The sequence below is a fragment of the Epinephelus moara genome, chromosome 22 (assembly GCF_006386435.1).
Source record: "Epinephelus moara isolate mb chromosome 22, YSFRI_EMoa_1.0, whole genome shotgun sequence".
NCBI classification, from domain to species: Eukaryota; Metazoa; Chordata; class Actinopteri; order Perciformes; family Serranidae; genus Epinephelus; species Epinephelus moara.
In genome coordinates this window covers 1,824,219-1,846,751 of record NC_065527.1, presented here as the reverse complement: position 1 = coordinate 1,846,751, position 22,533 = coordinate 1,824,219, and the positions used below count along the sequence as shown (strand labels likewise).

The window sequence follows — 22,533 nt, the reverse complement described above, 5'->3', positions numbered from 1 at the left end:
GCGACCAAACCGACTCATTTATCTCTACGTCTGTTTACAACCGGGAAAAGCACCGAGCGGATCCGCGTCACGGCTCCATCAGCGGCCGAACACACGGAGGAATCATCGCTGCGTTTTTTGGACACTTCCATTGCGCACAGCGGATCTATGAAGGAGCGGGCAGGTTTCTCACTCTCAGCACCAGGTAAACTCTTCTTTTTTTATTCCCCAGCAACTTCCTCCGACACACGGGCGCGTGAACACAGGTTTCAGACAACACACGGAGCGCGTCAAGTTTTGGCTTTGCAGCTTCGGAGCGCGCGCCTGCTGCCTAATTACCTGATCGGCTGTTGGAGTCGCAGCTGAATTCTTTGAGCTTGATAAGGAGTTGAACCGAGGAGGAGCCTCAGCCTCTGTCTGAGCGGGCTCGTTGGCAGCAGGACGGGTACCTGTCCATCCAATTAGTCTCTTTCAATCAGATGTAATCACTCTATTTTCTGCTGATCACTCAGCACACATACACCCCCCCACCCCACCCCTCCCTGTCACAGCATACTACTAAAGCACTGTTATGTAATCAAACACTGTTGCGAAACTTCTCAGCAGCTACACGCACTTTAACTTATTGCGTCTTTGTGCGTAAAACATCGCCAGGTTTATTTCGCCTTAGTGAAGTGATGAGGACTCTGCTGTGGCCTTAATTGGCACACCATGTTCTCACACACACACTTAGTTCATGTGCTGCTGCTCTCTGAGAGACGGGGCAATATGAGGGTGTAAACAATATAATGAAACAAGTGTGATCAGCTGCANCATGCCGGGCATCAGCTCCACCGCGCCTCGTTATGAAAACTGGGACATGGACCACCTCGACCACTACCAACATTATTTCTACGACGACCACCACGACCCGGACGAGGATTTCTTCAAGTCCACCGCACCCAGTGAGGACATATGGAAGAAATTCGAGCTGGTGCCGACCCCGCCCATGTCCCCCATCCGGGCGGTAGAGGGGTCTGCCAAGGTCGGGCTGCTGTGCCCGTCTCTGGGGGACAAGCTGGAGTGGGTGTCTCAGTTCTTGGGGCAGGAGGACGAGCAGCAGCAGCAGCAGCAGCAGCAGCAGGACCTGCCCTGCAAGCTGACCACCACCAATGACTCCTTCGGGAACCTGAGCTCCATCATCATCCAGGACTGCATGTGGAGCGGCTTCTCTGCGGGACAGCAGCTGGAGAGAGTTGTTGGGGAGCGCTGCGCCTCCTGTCCCGGGACGGGGGCCGCGGCCAAGGTGGCAGCCGGCTCTGCGGTTCCATCCCCGGGGAGGGTGCAGTGCGCCCCCGCCGACGCGTCGGCCCTCAGCGGCCTGGCGGCGGACTGTGTGGACCCTGCTGCCGTGCTCACTTTCCCGTTAACCGGCGGATGCAAGAAACAAGTGTCGTCTGGTTCCGAGTCTCACACCGACTCCTCAGGTCAGTAACAGACATGGAGCCTCTCTGTGGAGGTCAGCAGCTCCTCTTTGACCTCCGGTTTGTCAGGTGAATTTATGGCTGTTTCTGTTTGGCTGTTCACATACGATATTATCACGATACTTAAGTCACTACTGCGATTTTGAATATGTTGCCATGTGCTGAATATTGTGATAAAATATATTGTGATGTATTACCTTTTATTTCAACAGTAAATTATGTTGCCAGAGGAAAACTATATGATCTACATGATAAAAAAATCCATACCTGGCACGATGTGAGGTCACGATATTTCCAAACAAAAAATATCACAATACTATACTGAGTTGATTTTGTTTCTCTCCATATACAGCATAGTATCACGATATTTTTGTGTGGCTATATCGTAACGTAACACATGGCCAATTATTGATTTTTTTTTATTATATAAATTATTAATATTACAAACTAAACTTTAGCTAGCTTACTTGAATAATATAATCAGTTGTGTTTTCAGTCCACTAGATACATTTTGCTGCTCCGAAAACAGATGTTGACAAAGTTTTCCTTCAGTGACGTAATTTACAGTTAATAAAAGGTAATAAATCTCAATATATTTTATCGCAACACTCAGCATATGGCAACATAGTTTAACTCACAATGATATTGCAACTTAAGTATCGTGATATCGTATCAGTGATCCTCTGGTGATTCCCGCCCCAGTGTGTGTCTGATGCTCAGTAGTAGTGCAGTGGATATAATCACACTTTATGGTGTTTCAACAGTGTTCCTTTAATTTTCCAAAGACATCCCTCTGTAGTTTCTCTCCCTGCCCATTACCCCAGTGAGTATTTTGGAGGGGGACTCAGGACTTTCTTTGACCTCACGTCACATTTCTCTTGATCATTGAGTTAATTTTTAGCTTTGATTAGTCATAATCTGGCAGCGAGGGCTAGCGTGGCACATGATGACTGCATTGCGTTACCTTGGTGCATGCAACACATGCTGAAGCCCAGAGAGCGACACGCCCATTGAGACATGTGCTGCCTGGCCTGGCTCCAGCAGACCAGCTGCTCCCTCTCGCTGCTCCTCCAGTCTCACTCCCGATAACAACATCCTCTCTGTGCCCCCCCCCCTCCACCGGCTCCGATCTGAATTCAATCAGAACTTTATGTAACACGTAGCTGAAGGAAATCAGCCCTGTTTAAGTGATCATGGCCCAGAATCCTCCCTGACTCCAGACCTGCTGTTCCACTCAGTGAACCCATATGATTGAGGCTGGTATGTAGGCTGCCATGTGATGCTGAGCCTGGACCGTGCATAATGGTGTGTGGAATGTCACAAAGGGAACTTGTTGCTGCATTCCTCCGCTCAACAGGCTGCAGCGCCAATTGTGTCAGTGGGTGGATTTGGTCCGAGCCAGCCCGGGCTGTGAATAGAGCGGGATTAGCCATTTAGGAGGTCGGCTGGGTGTGCAGAATTCTTTGAGTGTGAGGCACTATTTCACACCATTTCAGGGGATAATGTGCACTCAGAGAGCAGAATGAGCGGCCATAGAGGAAATACATGTATGCTTCAGCTCCCATAAAGAGCCATTAGGGCTGCCTGAGGGAATTCTGCACGCTGCGTATTATGAGGTGTCATCTTTTGTCATATAAATGCTGGTGTAAATAATGAGCAGACCCTCTCTGTCTATAGCTCTTTGTCCTCACGTCTGTACTGTGTTGTTCATAAAGAGATTACCACTTTCTGAGCAGTCAGATCCACAGAGGCGCAATTACTTTAAGAGTGTGTTTCAATTTACAAGAGTATTGAAATGTGTGTGTCGGTTGGTGGAATCAAGTCGATGAGACCTTTCCTCATGTTTAACACCCTGCCTGCACTCTGGTAAACAGAGCAGCAAATTAGGGATGTAAGATATTGGATTTTTTGCAGATGTATAACAGTGTCTTCTGTGGTGAGTTAACATCATATCCTGCATTCATACTTTTATCCTGACGGCCCACCAGCAGATGGAGACATGAAGTAGAATACTCTTTAACGTATGGAATATTTATTTATTTTGCAAATTAAGAAAAAGCGTGTCGGCTGACTCTGAGAGTTCATTTTAAAGACGATGTTATCGTGCATCCCTGCAGCAAGTGGTTTTAAACGTGCGCAGCGTTGAATCTGAGTCGGCTCATTCTAACAGGACGTGTTGATTTGTTTGTTCCCCTGACCCGTCTCTGCCTCTCGCCCTCACCCTGTCCTCACGAGTGAAGAGATGTTGCTGACCTAACGGCGTGAATCATCACCGTGACAGTGTGTATCCTGCAGTGTGTGAGATCATGTAGATTTTATGAGGATGTGTGAAGTTGGTATTAACAGAGGAATTTGGTGTCAGGGGGCCGGTGTGAGTGCGTCTCCTCATGTGACTCATCTTTCCCACCTCAGCCGCCACCCGCCGTCATCAGCAGGTGTTTTGTATGAGCACACGCATATTTTGATACCTTCTCCTGTTCCCTTTCAGATGACGAAGATGACAAAGATGAGGACGAAGAGGAGATTGACGTGGTGACGGTGGAGCACAAGCAGCAGCGCAAACCTCGACGACTGGTCAACACTCGCAAGCCGGTGACCATAACGGTGCGAGCGGACCCCCTGGACCCCGGCATGAAGCGTTTCCACATCTCCATCCACCAACAGCAGCACAACTACGCTGCCCCCTCGCCGGACACGCTCCCTGCGCCACCTGAGCCGCCTCGGAAGAGGGTCCGTCAGGAGGCGTCCTCTCAGGCGAGCCAGCCGCACCAGAACTCTCATTACCAGCAGCCGCGGCCTGGCCACGCCCCTCTGAACTTAGACAGCAGGAAGTGTCCTGTGACCGTGGCCAGGTCAGAGTCACCTAACCTCAGCGCCTGCTCTCCTACCTCCTCCACGTCGCCTTCATCTCCCCCCTCCTCCTCTTCCTCCTCGACCTCCCATTCCCACAGCTCCCCCTCGAAGCCTCACTCCTTCTGCCAGCTCTCCAGCCCCCAGTCCTCCGACTGCGAGGACACAGACAAACGCAAGGCACACAACTTCCTGGAGCGCAAGCGAAGGAACGACCTGCGCTCGCGTTTCCTCTCGCTGCGGGACGAGATCCCGGGCTTAGCGGACTGCCCCAAGACGCCGAAGGTGGCGATCCTGACGCGAGCCACTGAGTACCTGCAGCAGCTGCACGTCAGCGAGAGGCAGAAGGCTCAGGAGAGGAAGCAGCTGAAATCCAGGCAGCTGCAGCTGCTGCAGAGGCTGGCACTGCTCAAACGCTCCTGAGCGTCACCACACACACACACACACACACACACACACACACACACACACACACACACTGAGCAGGACTACATGAAGGAGAAAGACACTAATGTTCACTTTGAATTGGTCACGTTGGAATAGTGCGGGTGGATTGTTTTTTTTTTTCTTTTCTATTTTGTGGTTTGCACATGAGCTTCTGAGTGATTGACGAGGCCGCGAGCCAGTCAGGACAGACAGCTAGGGACTGATCTTATGGGGCATCTTACGGGCAGATTAATATGTCCATGGTCACTCAATATAGGTTTGTCAAACTGTTAGAGTTCCCCTCGCTGAAAAACTGTTGCTTGCTACGGGAAGTGAACGCAGCTTCTAGTTGATAAACTGCTCCGACTGTGCTGTCTGCCTGCTGCATGGTCCGGTCAGACGTTTCCTTGATTGTGATGGGGCTCGGTGTGCTCGCACAGCAGAGATGTCTCCTCTTTCTGTCTGTCATCAGTCTCCTAAAGTGTCTCTGTAGAGTCTCCTTCATACTGTTCTTTACAGTCCTCAGCGCGCGGCGTACAACTTTGACATTTTGTTAACAAGTTGCGCCTCGTTTCCGCTCCGTCTTCTTTTCCGTTCTCCTCTCTCGTTCTCCAGAGCATCTGACCTCTTTCCTCTTGTTCTTTTCTTCGCACTTCTTTTCCCTGTCAGCAGTTGAAGTTTCGAGCTTCATGCTCGCTGATCTTGGGACTGCAGGGGGCTGCAGTGGGACTGTACTGAGCCACGCAACAGTGATGTTACAACTGGATATAATAAGTCCTGCACCTCTGGAACAGCTCAGCTTAAAGGGTACATTTGGTGTTTTTCAACCTGGGCTCTATTTTCCTGTTTTGTGTCTAATGAACACAATACGGTTTGAAATTGGTTCATTATTGAGTGAGAGCGCTGCAGCCGGCAGCTGTGGACGATGTACACTGTCAATTTATGTCCACTAGAAGTGTTTTTGATAGTGACAGGCTCAGAGTGTTATTTTAAGTGTCTTGCAACATTATGAAAGAATTCCTACAGATATAGACCTTTTGTTAAAGAGCAAGATCCTTTTTGTTTTACCAGAAACGGCCCCAAAATCACCATCACCAAACCCACCAGACCCCATTTAAAAAAACAGTAATTTTACCATCATAGAACACGCTTCATTCAAAGTCGACAGCAACAAAATAAACTCTCAAAAGCTGTCCTGGTTCCTTTTTCCTCTGCTCCAACAATCACCAACTCTAGTTTGGTCAGATTATATCCTTAACTCACCCACTAAGACGTGAAAACATGCTCCATCTGCACATGCTAAAATTACTGTTTTTTTGAATGGGGTCTGGTGAGATTGATTTCAGGGCTGTTTCTGCATAAACAAACAGGTCTATCTTTGTAGGGATCCGTCCATGATATTTTAAGACACTTATAAGAACAACTTGAGCCTGTCAGTGGCAAAAGAAGCTCTTTTAATGGACGTACACTGACGGTGCACAAATGCCCCACGTGGTTACACTGCAGCGTGTCTCACTGTTGCACGCTGCAGCCACTCATCAGTACTGGACCAGTTTCAAAACTCATCGTTCCCATTGGAGACATGAATAACAGGAAAATGGAGTCCAGGTTGAAGAATACAGACTTTAACCCTTTCAGTCCGAACTTCTGTGCCTGCAGGTTTCCCTTCTTGCATCGTAGACGTCTCAACAGCAGCACCGCGGGAACGACCAGTTTCGTAGCATTATTATCATTATTTGGGGAAAATACGTTGCCATACAGGCGTTGTTTGAGATTGATCCTGTTTTCAATCAATATCTGCAAAAAACACTCTGAAGATCTTCACCAAGATTTCACTGTAACTTTCTTATTGTTGTGCCATGAGAGCAGCCGAGACGTGAATGTTGGCTTCAAATTATCAACCAAAAGAGAATGGCTTCAATTAAATCTGTTTGTTTGAGATGAAGCCCGACGAGTTCCAACTGTACATTTGTTTCATCATGCTGTCAGATATATTTGTATTTTTGTTTTGCATTTGATGTAATGCCTATAGAAGCCTTTCAATGTACGTAGACGATCCTGTTGGATGTTATGTATATAGGACCCTTACTGTACAGTCCCTTCCAGAACCAAAACCAGAGCTGTCTACTATACTCCTCCTAGTTTTTGTCGGGCCCCGCGTCTTAAGGCGGGCCGAGCTTGCCGGCTTTTCAAAGATAACTCAAAGCTTCTATTTTTGTTAATAAAATGATGATGAAAAAGAGTCAAAATAAAACACTTACTGAACGCTGATCACACTAGCCACTTTGTCACCACCTGTTTATTTTGTTTGCAATGCCTACATGTTTCTGTTTCCTGTCTCTGGGGTTTCTTTTGTTTGTACAAGTCAGAGTTGACAAAAGTTTTATACTATATTTTCCTACCGAGTTGTTTCAGTGTGAGCTAATGACTGTTTCTGTTGTTGTAGCTGGCGGGGCTCTGGTGGTGGTTATGTGCTGAAACTTGGCGTGCACGGTCTGCTTTCTGTCTGCGGAGCGGAGAGCACCTGAACGCTCCTGGGTTCAATCCAATCACTGCTGTAGCACTCTCTTAAATCTGCCGCTGGTGGGCTGGGCTGGTGGGGTGGGGGGGGGGCTTAAGAGGATCTACCGATTTAAACTTGTGTAGCCTGTCGTGACCTTAATGTTACTGCGCTCTCTGCTTTTATTCTGCAAGCCTGGTGCTCCCTATTGTTCCCATAAAGCCATGCAACAGAGAACACTGTATCCCTGGATATCGTACTGTAAATGACTCGGTCATGATGAGTAGCATGCTCTGCTCTTACCAGCACTCAGGAAACTCCCACGTATAGCCTGTAGCTCTTGTGATAGAGCCATTGGCTGTAATATGCTGTAACATAACGCCAGAGCCCCAAAGACAGTCAGACAGACAGTCAGTCAGTCAGACAGACAGACAGTCAGTCAGTCAGACAGACAGACAGTCAGAGAGCATCAGACACTTCAGGATGTCTCTCTCAACGCTCCCCTTCATTCTTCTGAATTAGCTCTCATGTTTTTCCTGCTAATGATTTCAGCACAAACCACCATTAGCCCTGATTATTATTTCTCGACAGGGAGCGCCCACAGCAGTGGATCGCCCCGTTTCTTTATTTGTTTGACTGGTATTGGTCACTGGTCTCTGCTGTTGGCACAGTCACAGTAGCAGTGGACGTTGCTTACTTACTTTGGGAGTTTAACTATGGTGATTTTTGGAGCCTTGTCTCAGCACTTTGTTTTTTCTGTACCTCATAAGCCTCTATGTATGAAGAGTAAGTCAGAAAATAATAAATTCATGGTTTGACATCAGAAATGACCTCTTTGCCTCTTTTATACACATTCAAGAATCATTATCATCTGGCTGCACACTCACCTTAGATTCAACAAGGTGCTGGAAACATTCCTCAGAGATGTTGGTCCATATTGACGTGATGACATCACACAGTTGATCCATGATGAGAATCTCCCGTTCCAGCACATCCCAAAGGTGCTCTATTGGACTGAGATCTGGTGACTGTGGAGGCCATTGGAGTACAGTGAAGTCATTGTCATGTTTGAGATGATGTGAGCTTTGTGACATGGTGCGTTATCCTGCTGGAAGTAGCCATCAGAAGATGGGTACACTGTGGTCATAAAGGGATGGACACGCTCAGCAACAATACTCAGGTAGGCTGTGGTGTTTAAACCATGCTCAGTTGGTACTAAGAAAATCTCCCCCACACCATTACACCAGCAGCAGCAGCCTGAAGCGTTGATACAAGGCAGGATGGATCCATGCTTCCATCTGAATGTCCAGACTCATCAGACCAGTCTCCTGTCGTCACTTCAATCACCTTTCTTCATCATTCTGATGCTGCGTTTGAACTTCAGCAGCTCGTCTTCACCATGTCTACATGACTAAATGTTAATGAGTTGATTAGCTAAACAGGTGTACCTAATAAACTGGCTGGTGAGTGTATATCTATTTGTATAACGTTTTTTCACCAACGATTTGAAGACATTGATTCGTTCACTTTTTGACCATGTGTCACTGTGATTTGCAATCATGAGATTTTTTCATCCTCCACAGTCTGCAAGTAACAGTCTATCATCATTTTGGAGTGGAACTATAGTCAGGCTTCAAATAATCAGTGAAAAAACATTTTGAACCATTTATGAACGTCTGAATGTTGTGGGGAAAAATAGAAATATGGTCTAAATCAGTGTTTCTCAAATGATGTGTCGTGACCTCACATTATTGCTGCAATATTCAACCACACCTGTACAAAAAGTTGAGGATAATTTTGATTGACTGTATCAGTATGTTGTGCACACACATTTCCTACAAATATTTAGATTAATTTGGTTTTGATTTAATTCAAAAAAGCCGTTCACATGTGGGAATTATCAGTGTGTGACACATCAAACGCCCTTATTGGCGGATAAATGTAGCTGATCAATCAATGAACCTTCTCTGAACGTCTTAGTTAGTTAGTTAGTTAGTTAGTTAGTTAGTTCATTTATTTATCCTTTCGGAAATTCTTTTTGTGTCTGTGGCGTCGTCACAAAATTCCTAAGAAACATTACAATTAAGGACAAACATTAGACAACCATAGAACAAGTAAAACCACAGCTGATAACAACAGCAAGACATAACAAGACAGCATCTAACAACAGCGCTCTGCACCAGCATCACCAGCAATCAACAATTAAGAAACCTACCATAGTGTGCACCTTGTATCACAAGCATAATTTGTTCAGCAGAGCTGTACTGGAAGGTATGAAAGATTTCCAGCCATAAGAAGTGCGCAGAGACGGCACTCTGTACCTCCGTCCTGATGGTAACAACTCATATTCACCATGGAGAGGGTGAGAAACATCACCTAAGATTGAGGGTCCCTTCTCCACTACTCTGGACTCACAAAGTTGTGTCATGCTGCGTTGTTGTTGACCCGCAATCTTGCTAGACATGTTAACAATCTTGTTAAGTTTGTTCCTGTTTCCTACAGACAGTGAGAACCAAACAATAAAGCATAAAGTTAAGATACTCTCCACAAATGAACGATAAAAGAGAAGCAGTATTTGTTTGTCCTCTCCAAACTGTCGGAGCTTCTGCATAAAGTAAAGTCTTTGCTGTCCTTTGCTACAGACTGTGTTTGAGTCCCATGACAGTTGTTTATCGATTACTGTCCCTATTATATTTATATATATTTATATTCATTGACAACCTCAAAATGCTCACTGTGATATTTAACTGTATGAGTGGTTCTGGCAACAGTAGCTCACCTGCAGCACACAGGTTACACACTGAGTCACACTGACACATAATACATGTGTATTTATTGAGCAGCAATTTGAATTTAACATTAAAAATGCTCTTAAAATACAACTACAGTGAAATATAAAACAATATAACTCATGTATATTTTTGTCTGTGTGGCTGTAAGAAGAAGTTTGATGTGGTTGAAACCTGAGAATAAAATCTGTCGTGTTGTTTTTTTCTGAGGGTTTTTATATTACACCCATTTATCTTCCATTAAACCACCTGTATGAGTGAACACACACACACACACACACACCTCCCTCTCCCCATCCATTTGTTCGGAGCAGCCTCCACGGTAACTGATCCTGGCATCTTCACCATGGCAACAAGCATCTCTGCTCACGGCTGCAGAGCCTGGACAGTTTCCATAGAAACAATTATAACATTGGTGCAATGTAAAGGCATCTCACTAAATGTTATCAGCAGCCTGATGTGCTCACAGATGGAGTCATGAGCAGAGACCAGTCTGCTCCCAGTGACTGAACTGAACTGGTTTTGATCCAGTTTGACGTCACGTGACTCCAGTAAGATGTTTGAATAATTATATTTATTTGGTCTCATAAGATGAAGCATCCTCCTCATCACACTACCCCCTCATCAATCAGTGTTGCCACAGTAACGGCTGCCTGTTGCCTGGCAACAGAGCCCACCTCTCTTCGCGGTGCCCAATGCGCATGCGCGCTGCCGTCAGCTGGGCGCCGAGGAAGCAGCATCATGGCGGCGTCCGCAGGCAACGTGCACGGTGCATTACGGAGAGCCATGGTCCCGTCGTTGGTGGTGATTTTGGGAGCTACCGGTACCGGGAAGTCCAAGCTGGCGGTCGAGCTCGGGAGGCGGCTTCAGGGGGAGATCATCAGCGCGGACTCCATGCAGGTAGGAGGAGTGACGACACGAGGAGAGGAGCAGGGAGTCCTGGACATGGAGTCATAGTGATCTGTGAGGAGTCTGTGAGGAGCGACATGAGTCGAGTTAAGTAGAATGAAAGTGATCAGACAGTGAATAAAGACACGAGACAGACACGAGACTGTCCTCTGTGTCCTCTGTGTCCTCTGTGTCTCTGAAGCAGCTGTGTGTGCTGAGCTAAATGCTAAGTGCTAACGTCAGAACATGACGACAGTAACTTGTGATTATAATGCGACTATTAGCAGTTAAACATGTAACACTGAAGCTCAGCTCAGACAGCAGACATCCTGCTCAGTGGCGGTCCTCACACATGTGGGGCCCAGGGCGAGCCAACACCAGGTGACACCCCTGAAAGAAAACATGTCTCCTGCAGCTCAACAGTCAAAGTGCAGTGAAATCCCAAAGTCATGATGAAGAATGATAATAAGTAGAGATGCATGATATAATGGGACATTGTTACTGTTATGCAGTATTCTGATCATTAAGATTACAGCTGATATATAGTGCAGGTAACATGAAGCCACAGCTGTCATTGACTCAACATGAGCAGCACCTAGACAGCGACACAGTGGGAGGTCGGGAGGGTTAAAATAATAGATTCATCCCAATTGAGCTTCATTTGAATGACCTGATATCGATTTGTAAAATCTGAGATCCATCTTTTAGGACGCATTCACACTGGTTCTATTTGGTCCACTGAAAAGGAACCCTGGTCCACTTCCACAGATAGTTTGGTTTGTTTGGAGTGGTGTGAACCCTCATTCAAACTCTGGTGCGGACCAAACGAGCGAACCCTGGTCCACTTGAAAACTGCGGGTCTCGGTTCACTTGCAAGTGAACTCTGGCGCGGTTTGCTTACAGTGGGAAATGCAAACGGACTATCCAGCGAACCAAGGGGAGGAAGTGAACCAAAGAGGAAGTGACGTAGAGCGCAGTGCATTTGGTGTTTTTGTGGTGACCAGGCGGGCTGAAAGGGATAGATTAACATTTTTGGTCCTGGCCAGTCGATGAGCAGGGTTTCCTTCTTCCTCATGCTTCTTTGCTTCCTGGTCAGTGGTTGTTTCGGGCAGTACCGCCCCTAAACGAGCAGCTGTTGTAACTGCGTGACATTGTCCAGGTGGTTTGGTCCGCTTTAAAAAGTGCAGTGTGAAAGTGAACCGAACCAAATGAAGGCGCACATTTTTTGGGCATTCCCCGCCCACTCGAACCGAGTCCCCCGGACTATCCTGGTGTGAATGTGCCCTTGATATTCACTTTTCCCCACTAATGTGTGAAGCTTTAACCTCGTTAATCTCTCCTGTAGTAAACGAGCAGCGGTGCTAAGTTATTAACGACTGTAGTGTTGAGAAGCTCCAATGTTCTTTTATCTGTAACTGTTAGATTACTTTTTTTCAGTGTTGGTATTATTTATGATCACACTGCAGCAGCCGCTCCTCCTGCTGTGTGTGTGTCTGTGTGTCGGGTCCGCTGCGCTGCTTTTAAGCACACACATAGACACACAAACTCAGAGCAGAGATGCCGCAGTTGAGACAGGAAGTGAAGATAACGTGAGCTGATGACAGCTACAAGGATTATTCAGTTTTAATCCTTATTGTGCACCTTATGAAAATCTATTATAAGATCTTAGGAATAAACTTTTGAATAAAAAGTACTAAAAAGCCATGCATAAGTAATAACTGCAACGTTTAGTGATTTTTTCACAATCGAATCCCGTGCCATCAAACGAAGCTTCGAAGCTTTGAATTTTTTGGGTCAGTCCTAGTGGATACAAGCAACATGAACTCCATACGGGACCTTTGCCTGGAGGGTGGTTGTGATGCAACAGGACTGGTATCTGCTCCTTTGTGTGAGGAGGAACAGGTGTACTGGTGTGCATGTTTCTGACCACACTGTCAGAAACAGACTCCATGAGGGTGTCATGAGGGCCCCACGGCCTCTAGTGGGACCTGTGCTCACAGCCCAGCACCGTGCAGCTCCATCATTCACCAGAGAACACCAGAACTGGCAGGTCCACCATTGGCGCCCCGTTCTCTTCACAGATGAGAGCAGGTTCACACTGAGCACATGTGACAGGCGTGAAAGACGCCATGGTGAACGTTATACTGCCTGTGACATCATCCAGCATGACTGGTGATGGTCTGGGGAGGCAGATCCTTGGAGGGTCACACAGACCTCCATGTCATAGCCAACAGTACTCTGACTGCAGTTAGGTACCAGGATGAAATCCTCAGAGTGACTGTCAGACCTTACACTGGTGCAGAGGGCCCTGGGTTCCTCCTGGTGCAGAGGGCCCTGGGTTCCTCCTGGTGCAGTGGACCCTGGATTCCTCCTGGTGCAGTGGACCCTGGGTTCCTCCTGGTGCAGTGGACCCTGGATTCCTCCTGGTGCAGAGGGCCCTGGGTTCCTCCTGGTGCAGAGGGCCCTGGGTTCCTCCTGGTGCAGTGGGCCCATCTTGTTGTCCACAAATTACACAACAAACATCAGTGAAGATTTTACACTTGAATAATTTGCTCATCAAGATCTGACATGTGATTTAAGAGTCACCTTAATTTATTTGAGCAGTGTATAAACTGTCACACTGACATGTTGCTGTAAAGATATTTATTGGTTCATTCATCTGCGTGTCTTTTATTGATCATCCTGTTAAAATAATCATATTAAAGAGGAAGTAGTTAAAGGTTTATATGATCCGCTGTGAGATCGTAGAGCTGTGACGACTGATGACTGTATAATGACAGGTTAATACATTCTCACTTCCACTGCTGTGTGTGTGTGTGTGTGTGTGTGTGTGTGTGTACACAGTGACATTTAAAAAACTCTCAGGCTTGCGTCTCTTGCGCTCCTCTCTCTCTCTCTCTCTCTCTCTCTCTCTCTCTCTCTCAGCCCCGCCCTCTCTTTCAGTTCTCAGGCTCCGTTGCCGCAGCAACCAGAGGACGCGCACACAGAAGAAAAGGTTGGGTACAGGTTTGAGTCTGGGTCACAGCGGAGCCCAGAGTGGACACACACACAGAAACACACACGGTAACTCCGCTTGATCCAAATCAGCCAGCGAGCCGGTGATTCGCCCAATCACGTCGCACTTCGCTCTTTCATCATCACCTTCCTCCTGCTCCATCCTTCCTCCCCCTCCTCTCCGCCTCTTGGTGTGCATTGTCCTTGAGAGTGTGTGTCCCAGCGGGGAGCCCCTCTTCCAGCAGTCACCTGGTACTGGGTAAACTGGGTTACGCTAATAACATCTCAGCCCAGAATATCTGAGCGACCAGCAGCCCTGGTGGAGAGAAACTGTGGCCTAGTTACGGCACGGCAGCCCCAGCCTATCTCCACAATCCCCGGCCTTGTTGCTACCCTGCTGTTGGTGTGTGTGACGGCGACAGAGACATGCAGACATGGAGCGAGTGAGAAAGAGACTGCTCATGTGAGAATGAGGCTGTGTATAGGCTGGAGCTGGCCTGTGTTGTCTTTGGGATAGGAAACAGTCTGGTCTTGTTTGGGAGAAAGCAGCATTGTGCTGAGCTGGTGCATATTCAGCGCCGTGCTCCGCCGGCCCAGCAGCTGATAGTGAATGGACACGCTGTGGCCACTGGGAAGTGTCTATTGTCCCGGGGAGAATTGGTTCCCACACTAGCCTAACACTCCTATTGTGTTGTGCTCACCCCTCCTGCCCCCGGCCCAGGCCCTCACCCCACAGTTCATTGGACATTATTCACTCATTAAATGAACATGCTATCTATGGCACACACACAAGTGCCCGCTCTGTACTGCCACTGAATGAGGCTCCACCAAATAGTGTAAACCAGAGGTTCCCAAACTGGGGGTCCAGGGACCAGCGGGGTCCCTTCAGAGGCTCCCAGTAAAACTGACACTGTTCTGCCACTCACTGCTTACAAGTTGGACTGACTGAGGATGTGTGTGTGTGTGTGTGTGTGTGTGTGTGTGTGTGTACACAGTATGAGTGTGATTGTAGGTTGCACAGCCCTCACTGTACCATCGCCTCACCTATATATAGATAAATTGTGTCACTGGGAACCTTGTGAGTGTGAAAAGTCTCAAATTAGCCAGTTATTTAAAGTCTTCTGTGCACCATCCTCCCAATTAGACGAATCTGGAACTGAGCTACAGAACATCAAGCTCCACTAAATGTATCTGGATTCTTCGGCCTTTTTACTTTTAAGTCTGCAAATTTATATGTTTTTAAAACATGTTTCCCCCTGTTTTCTGTTTATTTTACTGTTTACAGTAAAATAGTCTTCGATTAATACACAGGCAGCATTAAAGAGCTCTGGAGAGGCTGAGATTTGGGTATTTATAATCATCTTAAAGTCTCGGGGAAGATTTTTAAATCAGTGTTTGGAGTGTGTGATTGTGTCTCTGCTGGTGTAGGTCTGTAGGTACAAGTTAGGATACAGGTTAGAGTTGTACAGATACCAGTACCGGAAATGTCTCCGATACTGCCTTAAATGCGGCATCGGGTATTGGCGAGTACAGCCTATGACCAATCCAATACCACGTAATGCCTCACGTCATTATGCATACGCACGCTACAGGCAAACGAAACGGAAACGGAGCGGAGTTTAAAAAGCATTCTACTGTAGCCTTTAAAATGTCTTTTTACCAAATTGTGTGGCTGCACTTTAACCTGTGTCTTGATCTGTGTCAACACTGGATAATAATAATAATAAAAGGTTTTATGGCATTCATTCTACTATTATGTATTTATTTCTTAATATTTTACACAGAGTTTTAGGAGTTGAGACATACAACAATTCATATCCCATCCATTTTTATTTTACGCGCTGGTATCAGATCGGTACTCGGTATCAGCAGATACCTAAGGTTCAGGGATCGGAATTGGTATCGGGAAGGAAAAAGTGGTATCTGTACATCTCTAATACAGGTCAGATGCAGCAGGTCGGGTACCCACAGGTAACGGGTACAAATATCTGTGTGTGCTCTAGTCCATCTATGTTTGGTTCCAGTAGTCCAGTTCTCATCAGGTTCCCCAACACCTGACACGGATCTTGTTGACCCAGCCGACGTCAAGCCGGTATGACTCTTGTTTTTTACGGTCTCACTCATCCTGAGGTCAGCGAGCAGCTTTAGGAACCTTGCCTAAAGGTCCAGACTGGATCTGTGTTGCCTGCCCTGACCGGGATTCAAATCCCAGTCTCCCGCGCCAAAGTCAGTAGCCTTAACCAAAAATGAAGTACACGTGGGCGGGCAGCAGGTGAGAGCAAAAGCTGATGACCTTCGATGTTGTCTGTCACTTTGGAGAAGTTTTCACAGATGATTCCCGGTTTACGCTGCACCAGGCAGCAAAATGTATCTCGCAAACTTAAAAAGCATTTGATTTTATTATTCTAACACTGATTTTTACAAACTTACAACCAACTCTTTGTGTGCATAAAAAACTGTAACCTGTAAAAAATGGAGCAAAAACAAAAGTGCTGCATTTAAATCTTTGTTCAGTGTGTAATAACTCTACATGAAGGTCACGAGTCACTGTGGCACTGATTGTTTGTAGGATTTAATTGGTGGAATGAGGCGTCTGATGAGCTGCGCTGACCAGACATTTGTTAATCAAGTGTCACCCGAGCAGTGAGGACGATTTCTCAGGGCACAAAGCATTATTGGTAATCTGACACATTTGACATGTGCGGTGACAGTAAGGGGAGAGAGTGAGTGCACTCCAGAGGTGATTCATGTGGGGAGCGCTCAGACTGAAACATTAGAGCAGTTTACTCAGAGCTGTGATCATCGCTCAAACGCCGGCTCGTCCGTGTTGTGCCGCACGTTACATCAGTGAGATATACTGAGGAGGCCTCGACTCACTCCTCATGTCAAGGATATTGGCAGCTGCCGGGATCGTGTGCAGACTTTTATTGTCTCGTTTGTCCCGTCGCGCACTTTGTAATGAATACCTCGACACAAGCAACTAAAGCACTCACTCAGTCATTTAAGGGATCTGAAAATATGATTCTGATGTTTTCACGTGCTTTAACTAAGTACGATAAACAGCAGGTACGTCACGATGCAGGACAACAAAATTCTTGATGTATCACAGCTTGTTCCACGTGGGATATATTAAATGACTATATCGCAAACAGCGAGTATAAATGGTCACCTCATTTGTTTTGGTTTTTCTTGCTTGCCTCCATGGCTCTCTCTGCAGGACTCCAGACTCGCGTTTTGCGACCATGGAGCACCACTGCAACGTGAAAATATTAAAATAAGAATTGAAGAGCTGTGAGTTTGTTTCTAGCTTAGAATAAATAAATCCAGTTTAACATCACCATGGTAACAGTTTTAGCGACAGCGTGAGTAGAGGAAGTGTGTGTCTTTGTACCTGCAGGGCTCCAGAACACGACTGTTGCGCCTCGTTTCCTCTTTCGTGTATGTACGGTAACGAGGTAACCAGAAGTTAATTCATTCCCATGGGAATCTCCGTGATATCTGATGTGCCTGTGAAACTCCTCCCCTCTGTAATATTTCAGTCTGGAATTTGCCTCGAGTAGGTTAAAAAGAGACCGTACGACAGTGTGCTAGCTTAGCTAACAGGCTGCTAATAGGCTATTCTTTCCAGTTCAGTTAACTGTGTTGATGTCAGGTGAGTTTGTTTGATTAAAAAGAACTTGTTTATCTAGTTTTAACACTTTGTGAATCTGAGTAATGTTGTTCTGTTAAAATATGGTTATACATTATGTACAGTCAGATCGTCATAATGACGATCTTTTTATCGATGGCGATCGTTTATACGTTTTTTAAATTAGTGGAAACTAATTTAAAAAAAACGTGGAAATGAGGCATTCAGTTACATTTTGCGACCATGGAGCACCAGTGCAACTTGCAATTAATGTAAATATATAAAGTGGAGAGCTGTTAGTGTGTTTCCAGCTCAGTGAATAAATCCTCACGTTTTAAGGTGCAGCAGCAACATTTTAACTTTGTGCTAACCGCTAACAACAACTGTTAAACATCAGGACTTCCTGCTCAAGACGAGCTGGGTGCTTCAAAATAAAAGCACCAGTGGTCTTTGATTTATTTAATTACTTCCTCCTCAACTTCATCAAAACCGTATTTAAATGTTATAATAATTATACTATGACAGTAGCTACTAGAGTCGGGGGAAAAGTGGACAGAGCAATATTTTAACATATTAAACTTTTGGTAGCTTACTAGAATAATATAATCAGATGCCTTTTCAGTCCACTAGAGATGAAGAGACTCACTACTTTATTTGATAAAACTGTTGATGTTGACAGAATTTCCCTTAAAAAAAAGGTGATAAACAGCAACATATTGCCATATTTCTTTTAAATTTTATATATTTATTATATGCTCAGCATATCGCAACATGTTTAAAATCACAGTTATATTATATCGTGACTTAAATATTGTGATAATTATCGTATTGTGTGGCCTCTGGTTACTTTAGTTCATTTAATAATTTTGTGTTTTAGTAGAGATTTCAAAATATTGAGATATATTTTGTGTAAAAAAACAACAACAACAAAAACCCCGCCATATTATTATTTATTTTTTTTATTAAATTTTTAAATATTTAATATTATTCTAAGTGCTGTAATTGTTTAAAAAAAAAATTACTAAGCTATATGGCCCTGCCCTATGCTGATTAAATACTGGGTTTCTATGATATTGTGATTCAAAGTTTTAGGTGTGATTTACTCACAGCCAGCACTCATACCGCTAATACTTTAGTTTCCCAGGAACACTTGAACACACCAGCAGGCAGGAGTTTTAAAAAAAACTTGTCTCAGTTTTAAAGTTTCGAGCATCTGTTGAGTTTATTTACATGAAATAAAGACATGAAGGTAGAAAATGAATCTTTGTTGATCATTAGTGATGCAGAGTCTTCATCACACGACACCAGCGTGACTCTGGGAACACTTTAAACAAACTGTGCATGAACAGATTTCTCATGCGTCACCTGTTAAACACATTAACTTAAAGCACATTGTTGGCAGATGATAAATAGCTTCACTGCAGGGTGTAAAACGGGTGTGTTTGGTAGTGTGTGGGCGGGGCCATGGGGCGTCACACTGAGGGGCCATCAGAGATCGTAAAGGGCAATTTAACAGGTCATGCACATGTATGCACCGTCACGTGAATGTGTGGGACTGCTGGAGGTATCGGTGGCCAGTGACCCTTTGCTTTATGCATCTATAAAAGAAGGAGCGGCTGCATTCTCTCAAAGACGACATGAGCGGCGAGAATTACGACAAAGGACGCCAATTTGTCAGACGTGTGTTTTTGTGTTGATGTGAGAAGCTGTCATGTGTCGTCTTGACCCTTAAAGTGGAGTGAGAGAGGTCCTTTCTGTAAAAACACAGAGTGACCATTGGCCTTATGGGTCGTAAATTTGGACATGTGATGGTCATGTAGCTGACCGCTGTGAGGGGGGCGGGGCTTATTCTTTTAAAGGTCGTGCTTATTACTGGCGGGAAGTTGTTACGCACATGCACCAACACCAACTGCTTATCTACGTATTAAACACATCCTACACTCAGATACTGTCCAGCTACGTGTTATATCCCTCTAATGCGCTGGCAGTCATCCTTCCTCCTTCTCCCTCTTCTTCTTCTCTCTCTGCGATGAGTTTCTACCCCCCACCCCCCCACCCACTGTCTCTATCTGTCTGGTGTGGCGATGACCTGTCTGGGCTTTGACGTATCTGTTTGTATTGTAACTCAGGCGATGCTTCCTCCCACATCCTATTTTGTGATGCATCTTTTTAAGTTATCTAAGCCTGTGGAGGAGCGAGCCAAAAATCAGGGCTGATTAACTCTTATATTTGGTGTGTGTGTGTGTGTGTGTGTGTGTAAGTATGCAGTCTGTGGGTGTGGTGATGCGGTCACTGCTACAGTAAAGCAGCGAGGGAGAGGAGGATGGCAGGATGGGGGAAGAAGGGAAGAAGGAGGAGGAGGAGGGTGGGGGGGGGGGAACAACGCCATGAATGATTTATTAGTCTGGCATTACTGGGCCATTCCCCACAGAGAGACAGAGAGAGGAGAGGAAGATGGAGGGATAAATTGTTGAAGGATGGTGCCTTGAGGGGGAAGGAGCGGAGGGGTAAAAAGAGAAAATAGGCGGGTAGGTATTCTGTGGTGAGTGTAATGGAGGGAAGGATAAAAATAAAGCGATGCAGCTCACACTCTGAGCTGCTGAATGTGCATCAGTGTCCAGGGGTCAGAAGAAGGATCAACTGGATCGTCTTCCTCTCTGGACCTCAGTCACTGACCACACCTGACCCTCAGAGTGTTTCAGATCAAAGCTTTTAACATTTATGGCGGTACAGTTTTCCTCCAGTTCCAATTTTATTTTGTTAAAAAATGTCAGGTATTTTCTCCACAAACGTTTTGATTGACACACGGCCTTATTAAAGTGACACCAGCGACTGTCTGACCAATGACAGTTTGGTTGGATACAGTCATATCGACCAGAATGTGACGGTGTTAATGATATTTATTGTTGGTTTGTCTATATTGTGTTTTTGACCATTTTGATAATCACCACAGTGTCTTTATTAGCGAGGTTAGCCAGTCAGTTAGCTTAGCTGGCTATTGAAATGAAGAAAACGCACAGTCATGTTTAAGGGGATTTATACTTGTGCGCTGGTGTGTCTGTGTCACTCTGCAGTTACACCTCCAAAACACTAGTTGGCGGTGTGGCTTCTGTGAAGTGCTGTGAAGTTTAGTTGATTCAAAACACACATTAAACACACATTAAACATGGCTTAATAGAGACAGTGTCAAACACAAATCAGCTTCACTATAACTCGCAGCATTCACAGACAAACACTTGTCTTTATCTGGACACATTTTCCCCAGAAATACAACATGCTAACGTTATTAGCACAAGCCTATGGCATTTTACATTGTGTAAATTAGCCTAGCAGCTAGCAGAGATTTCCTCTGCTCATATGAAGCCAGGATAAATCACACACAAGACTTAAAATGCTATTTTAGTGGAGGCTTTATTGTCTTCACAATTTATTGTTTCTTATCTGTGAAATTAAAGTAAATCAAAGCTTTGTTTCCACTGAGGGAAATGGTTTCAGCTTACAGAGACAGACAGGAGGCGTAGATACGGCGTCGATTTGACGCAGAAGTATAAATCCCGCCTTAGTTAGTGAGCTATAGAGGTGCAAGTAGGAGGATTGTGTCAGACAAACTTTTTCCAGTGCTAAGCTAAGCTAAGCTAACCGTTTGCTCACGGTAACTTCATATTTACCAGAAAGATATGAGAGTGGTGTCAATCTAATCATTTAACACTCTGCAGTTACGAGAATATTTGTCAAAAATTCTTCAAGAAACAAAGTGGAATAGAAACCTGCATGTGGATGTTCTGATACTACATCTGCTGAACTGAGTCTCTGTGTGCGGCTCGCTGAATAATAAGGAAAATAAAATACACATAAAATAAAGCTTTAAGATCTTTTACTATTCTTATGGTCTGTTACGATCGTCTCTGGTCATTTGAAATACTAATCTGACACACTGGCCTTACACCACAGTGAGGGGTCCGCTGTATCCCCCTTTATCTGCTTTTGTCGTTCTTTGAATCTTATTTCGTGTCTCAATAAGTGTTTGTTCTCTCCGTCTCTTTCTTTTCTCCTCGCCCTCTCTGTCTCTCCTGCCCTCCTTCTTTCATTTGGCCATGCTCCCCCCTTATTTATGTGGCAGAGGAACAGCTGTCTCGTGCAGGGCGTAAGGTTGGCCAGGCAGGCCGGCTGCAGGCTCTGCAGAGCTTGAACACTGAGCTCATTGTCTCACACACGCACACACACGCACACACACACACACACACACACACACACACACACACACACACACACACACACACACACACATACAGAAATTCCTCCCTTACTTGCACACAAGCCACACGGTCACAGGAAGAAGTAGGCAGCTGAACCCACATGAGCCAGTTTCATTCAAGTATGTCAGAGTTTGGAATTAGCAAAGCTGAACGTGACGAGGACCATGGCAAAACATTTTTAAAAAACTGATGAGAAGCAGCTAATGTTTCTGTTCTGGAAAAGACGTTTCGACATGTCAACATGTCATGTAGTTAATTGTAAAACAATCTTAACATGTTATAAATATATTTTCACATGTAGAAATTCATTATGACGAGTCAAAACTGATTTACAGAGGTCTTCCATTATAGATAGGGCTCAGTGACCAATGAAATCTTGCCAACTAACGTTTGGTTGACTGTTAGGGAGCAGCCCGAATTATAGATGTTACTAGTTCCTTTTTCACAAATAGGAATAATGATTACAGATATCTGCAATGGAATTTTCACATGTTGAAAAAGGATTGCGAAAAATTAGAAACACTACTCCATAGCCATTGGTAGCTTTGTCACCTTCTACCTATGCCAGTCCTCAATGCCTATGTGCAGTTTCACATAGATTGACCACGTCAGTGAGTAGAAAAACGTGGGACAGACAGAATGACTGACTGACAGAATGACACACTGACAGTTTCCGTGATTATGTACAGCATACCATACCATGACTTAGTCATACCAAACATTAGAAAACACCAACATTGGTCCACAGGGGGAGCCACAG

At 45.3% G+C, this 22,533-nt stretch overlaps 2 protein-coding genes and 2 long non-coding RNA genes across 4 annotated transcripts in view; 3 read left to right on the top strand and 1 right to left on the bottom strand.

Annotated features, from left to right (window-relative positions):
* LOC126384510 (uncharacterized) overlaps positions 1-22,533 on the top strand; it is a 250,992-nt gene that overhangs the window by 93,651 nt on the left and 134,808 nt on the right. The gene's annotated exons all lie outside the window — the stretch shown is intronic.
* LOC126384513 (uncharacterized) overlaps positions 1-22,533 on the bottom strand; it is a 173,663-nt gene that overhangs the window by 100,325 nt on the left and 50,805 nt on the right. The gene's annotated exons all lie outside the window — the stretch shown is intronic.
* On the top strand, positions 794-8,045 carry myclb (MYCL proto-oncogene, bHLH transcription factor b). The gene is made up of 2 exons (XM_050035506.1): positions 794-1,445; positions 3,931-8,045. Exons 1-2 carry the CDS (start codon positions 794-796, stop codon positions 4,713-4,715), a joined length of 1,437 nt encoding a protein of 478 aa, XP_049891463.1. The 3' UTR covers positions 4,716-8,045.
* trit1 (tRNA isopentenyltransferase 1) overlaps positions 10,709-22,533 on the top strand; it is a 47,330-nt gene continuing 35,505 nt past the window's right edge. Inside the window, 2 exon segments of the mRNA XM_050035500.1 lie at positions 10,709-10,728; positions 10,730-10,907. Of these exon segments, the coding sequence (XP_049891457.1) occupies positions 10,709-10,728; positions 10,730-10,907 (198 nt within the window).

What these genes read in the sequence shown, in the direction of transcription:
- myclb (XM_050035506.1), top strand. Translation starts at nt 794, where the DNA reads ATGCCGGGCATCAGCTCCACCGCGCCTCGTTATGAAAACTGGGACATG. An exon ending in GTCTCACACCGACTCCTCAG is followed by an intron (nt 1,446 to 3,930) that starts GTCAGTAACAGA and finishes GTTCCCTTTCAG; the next exon opens with ATGACGAAGATGACAAAGAT.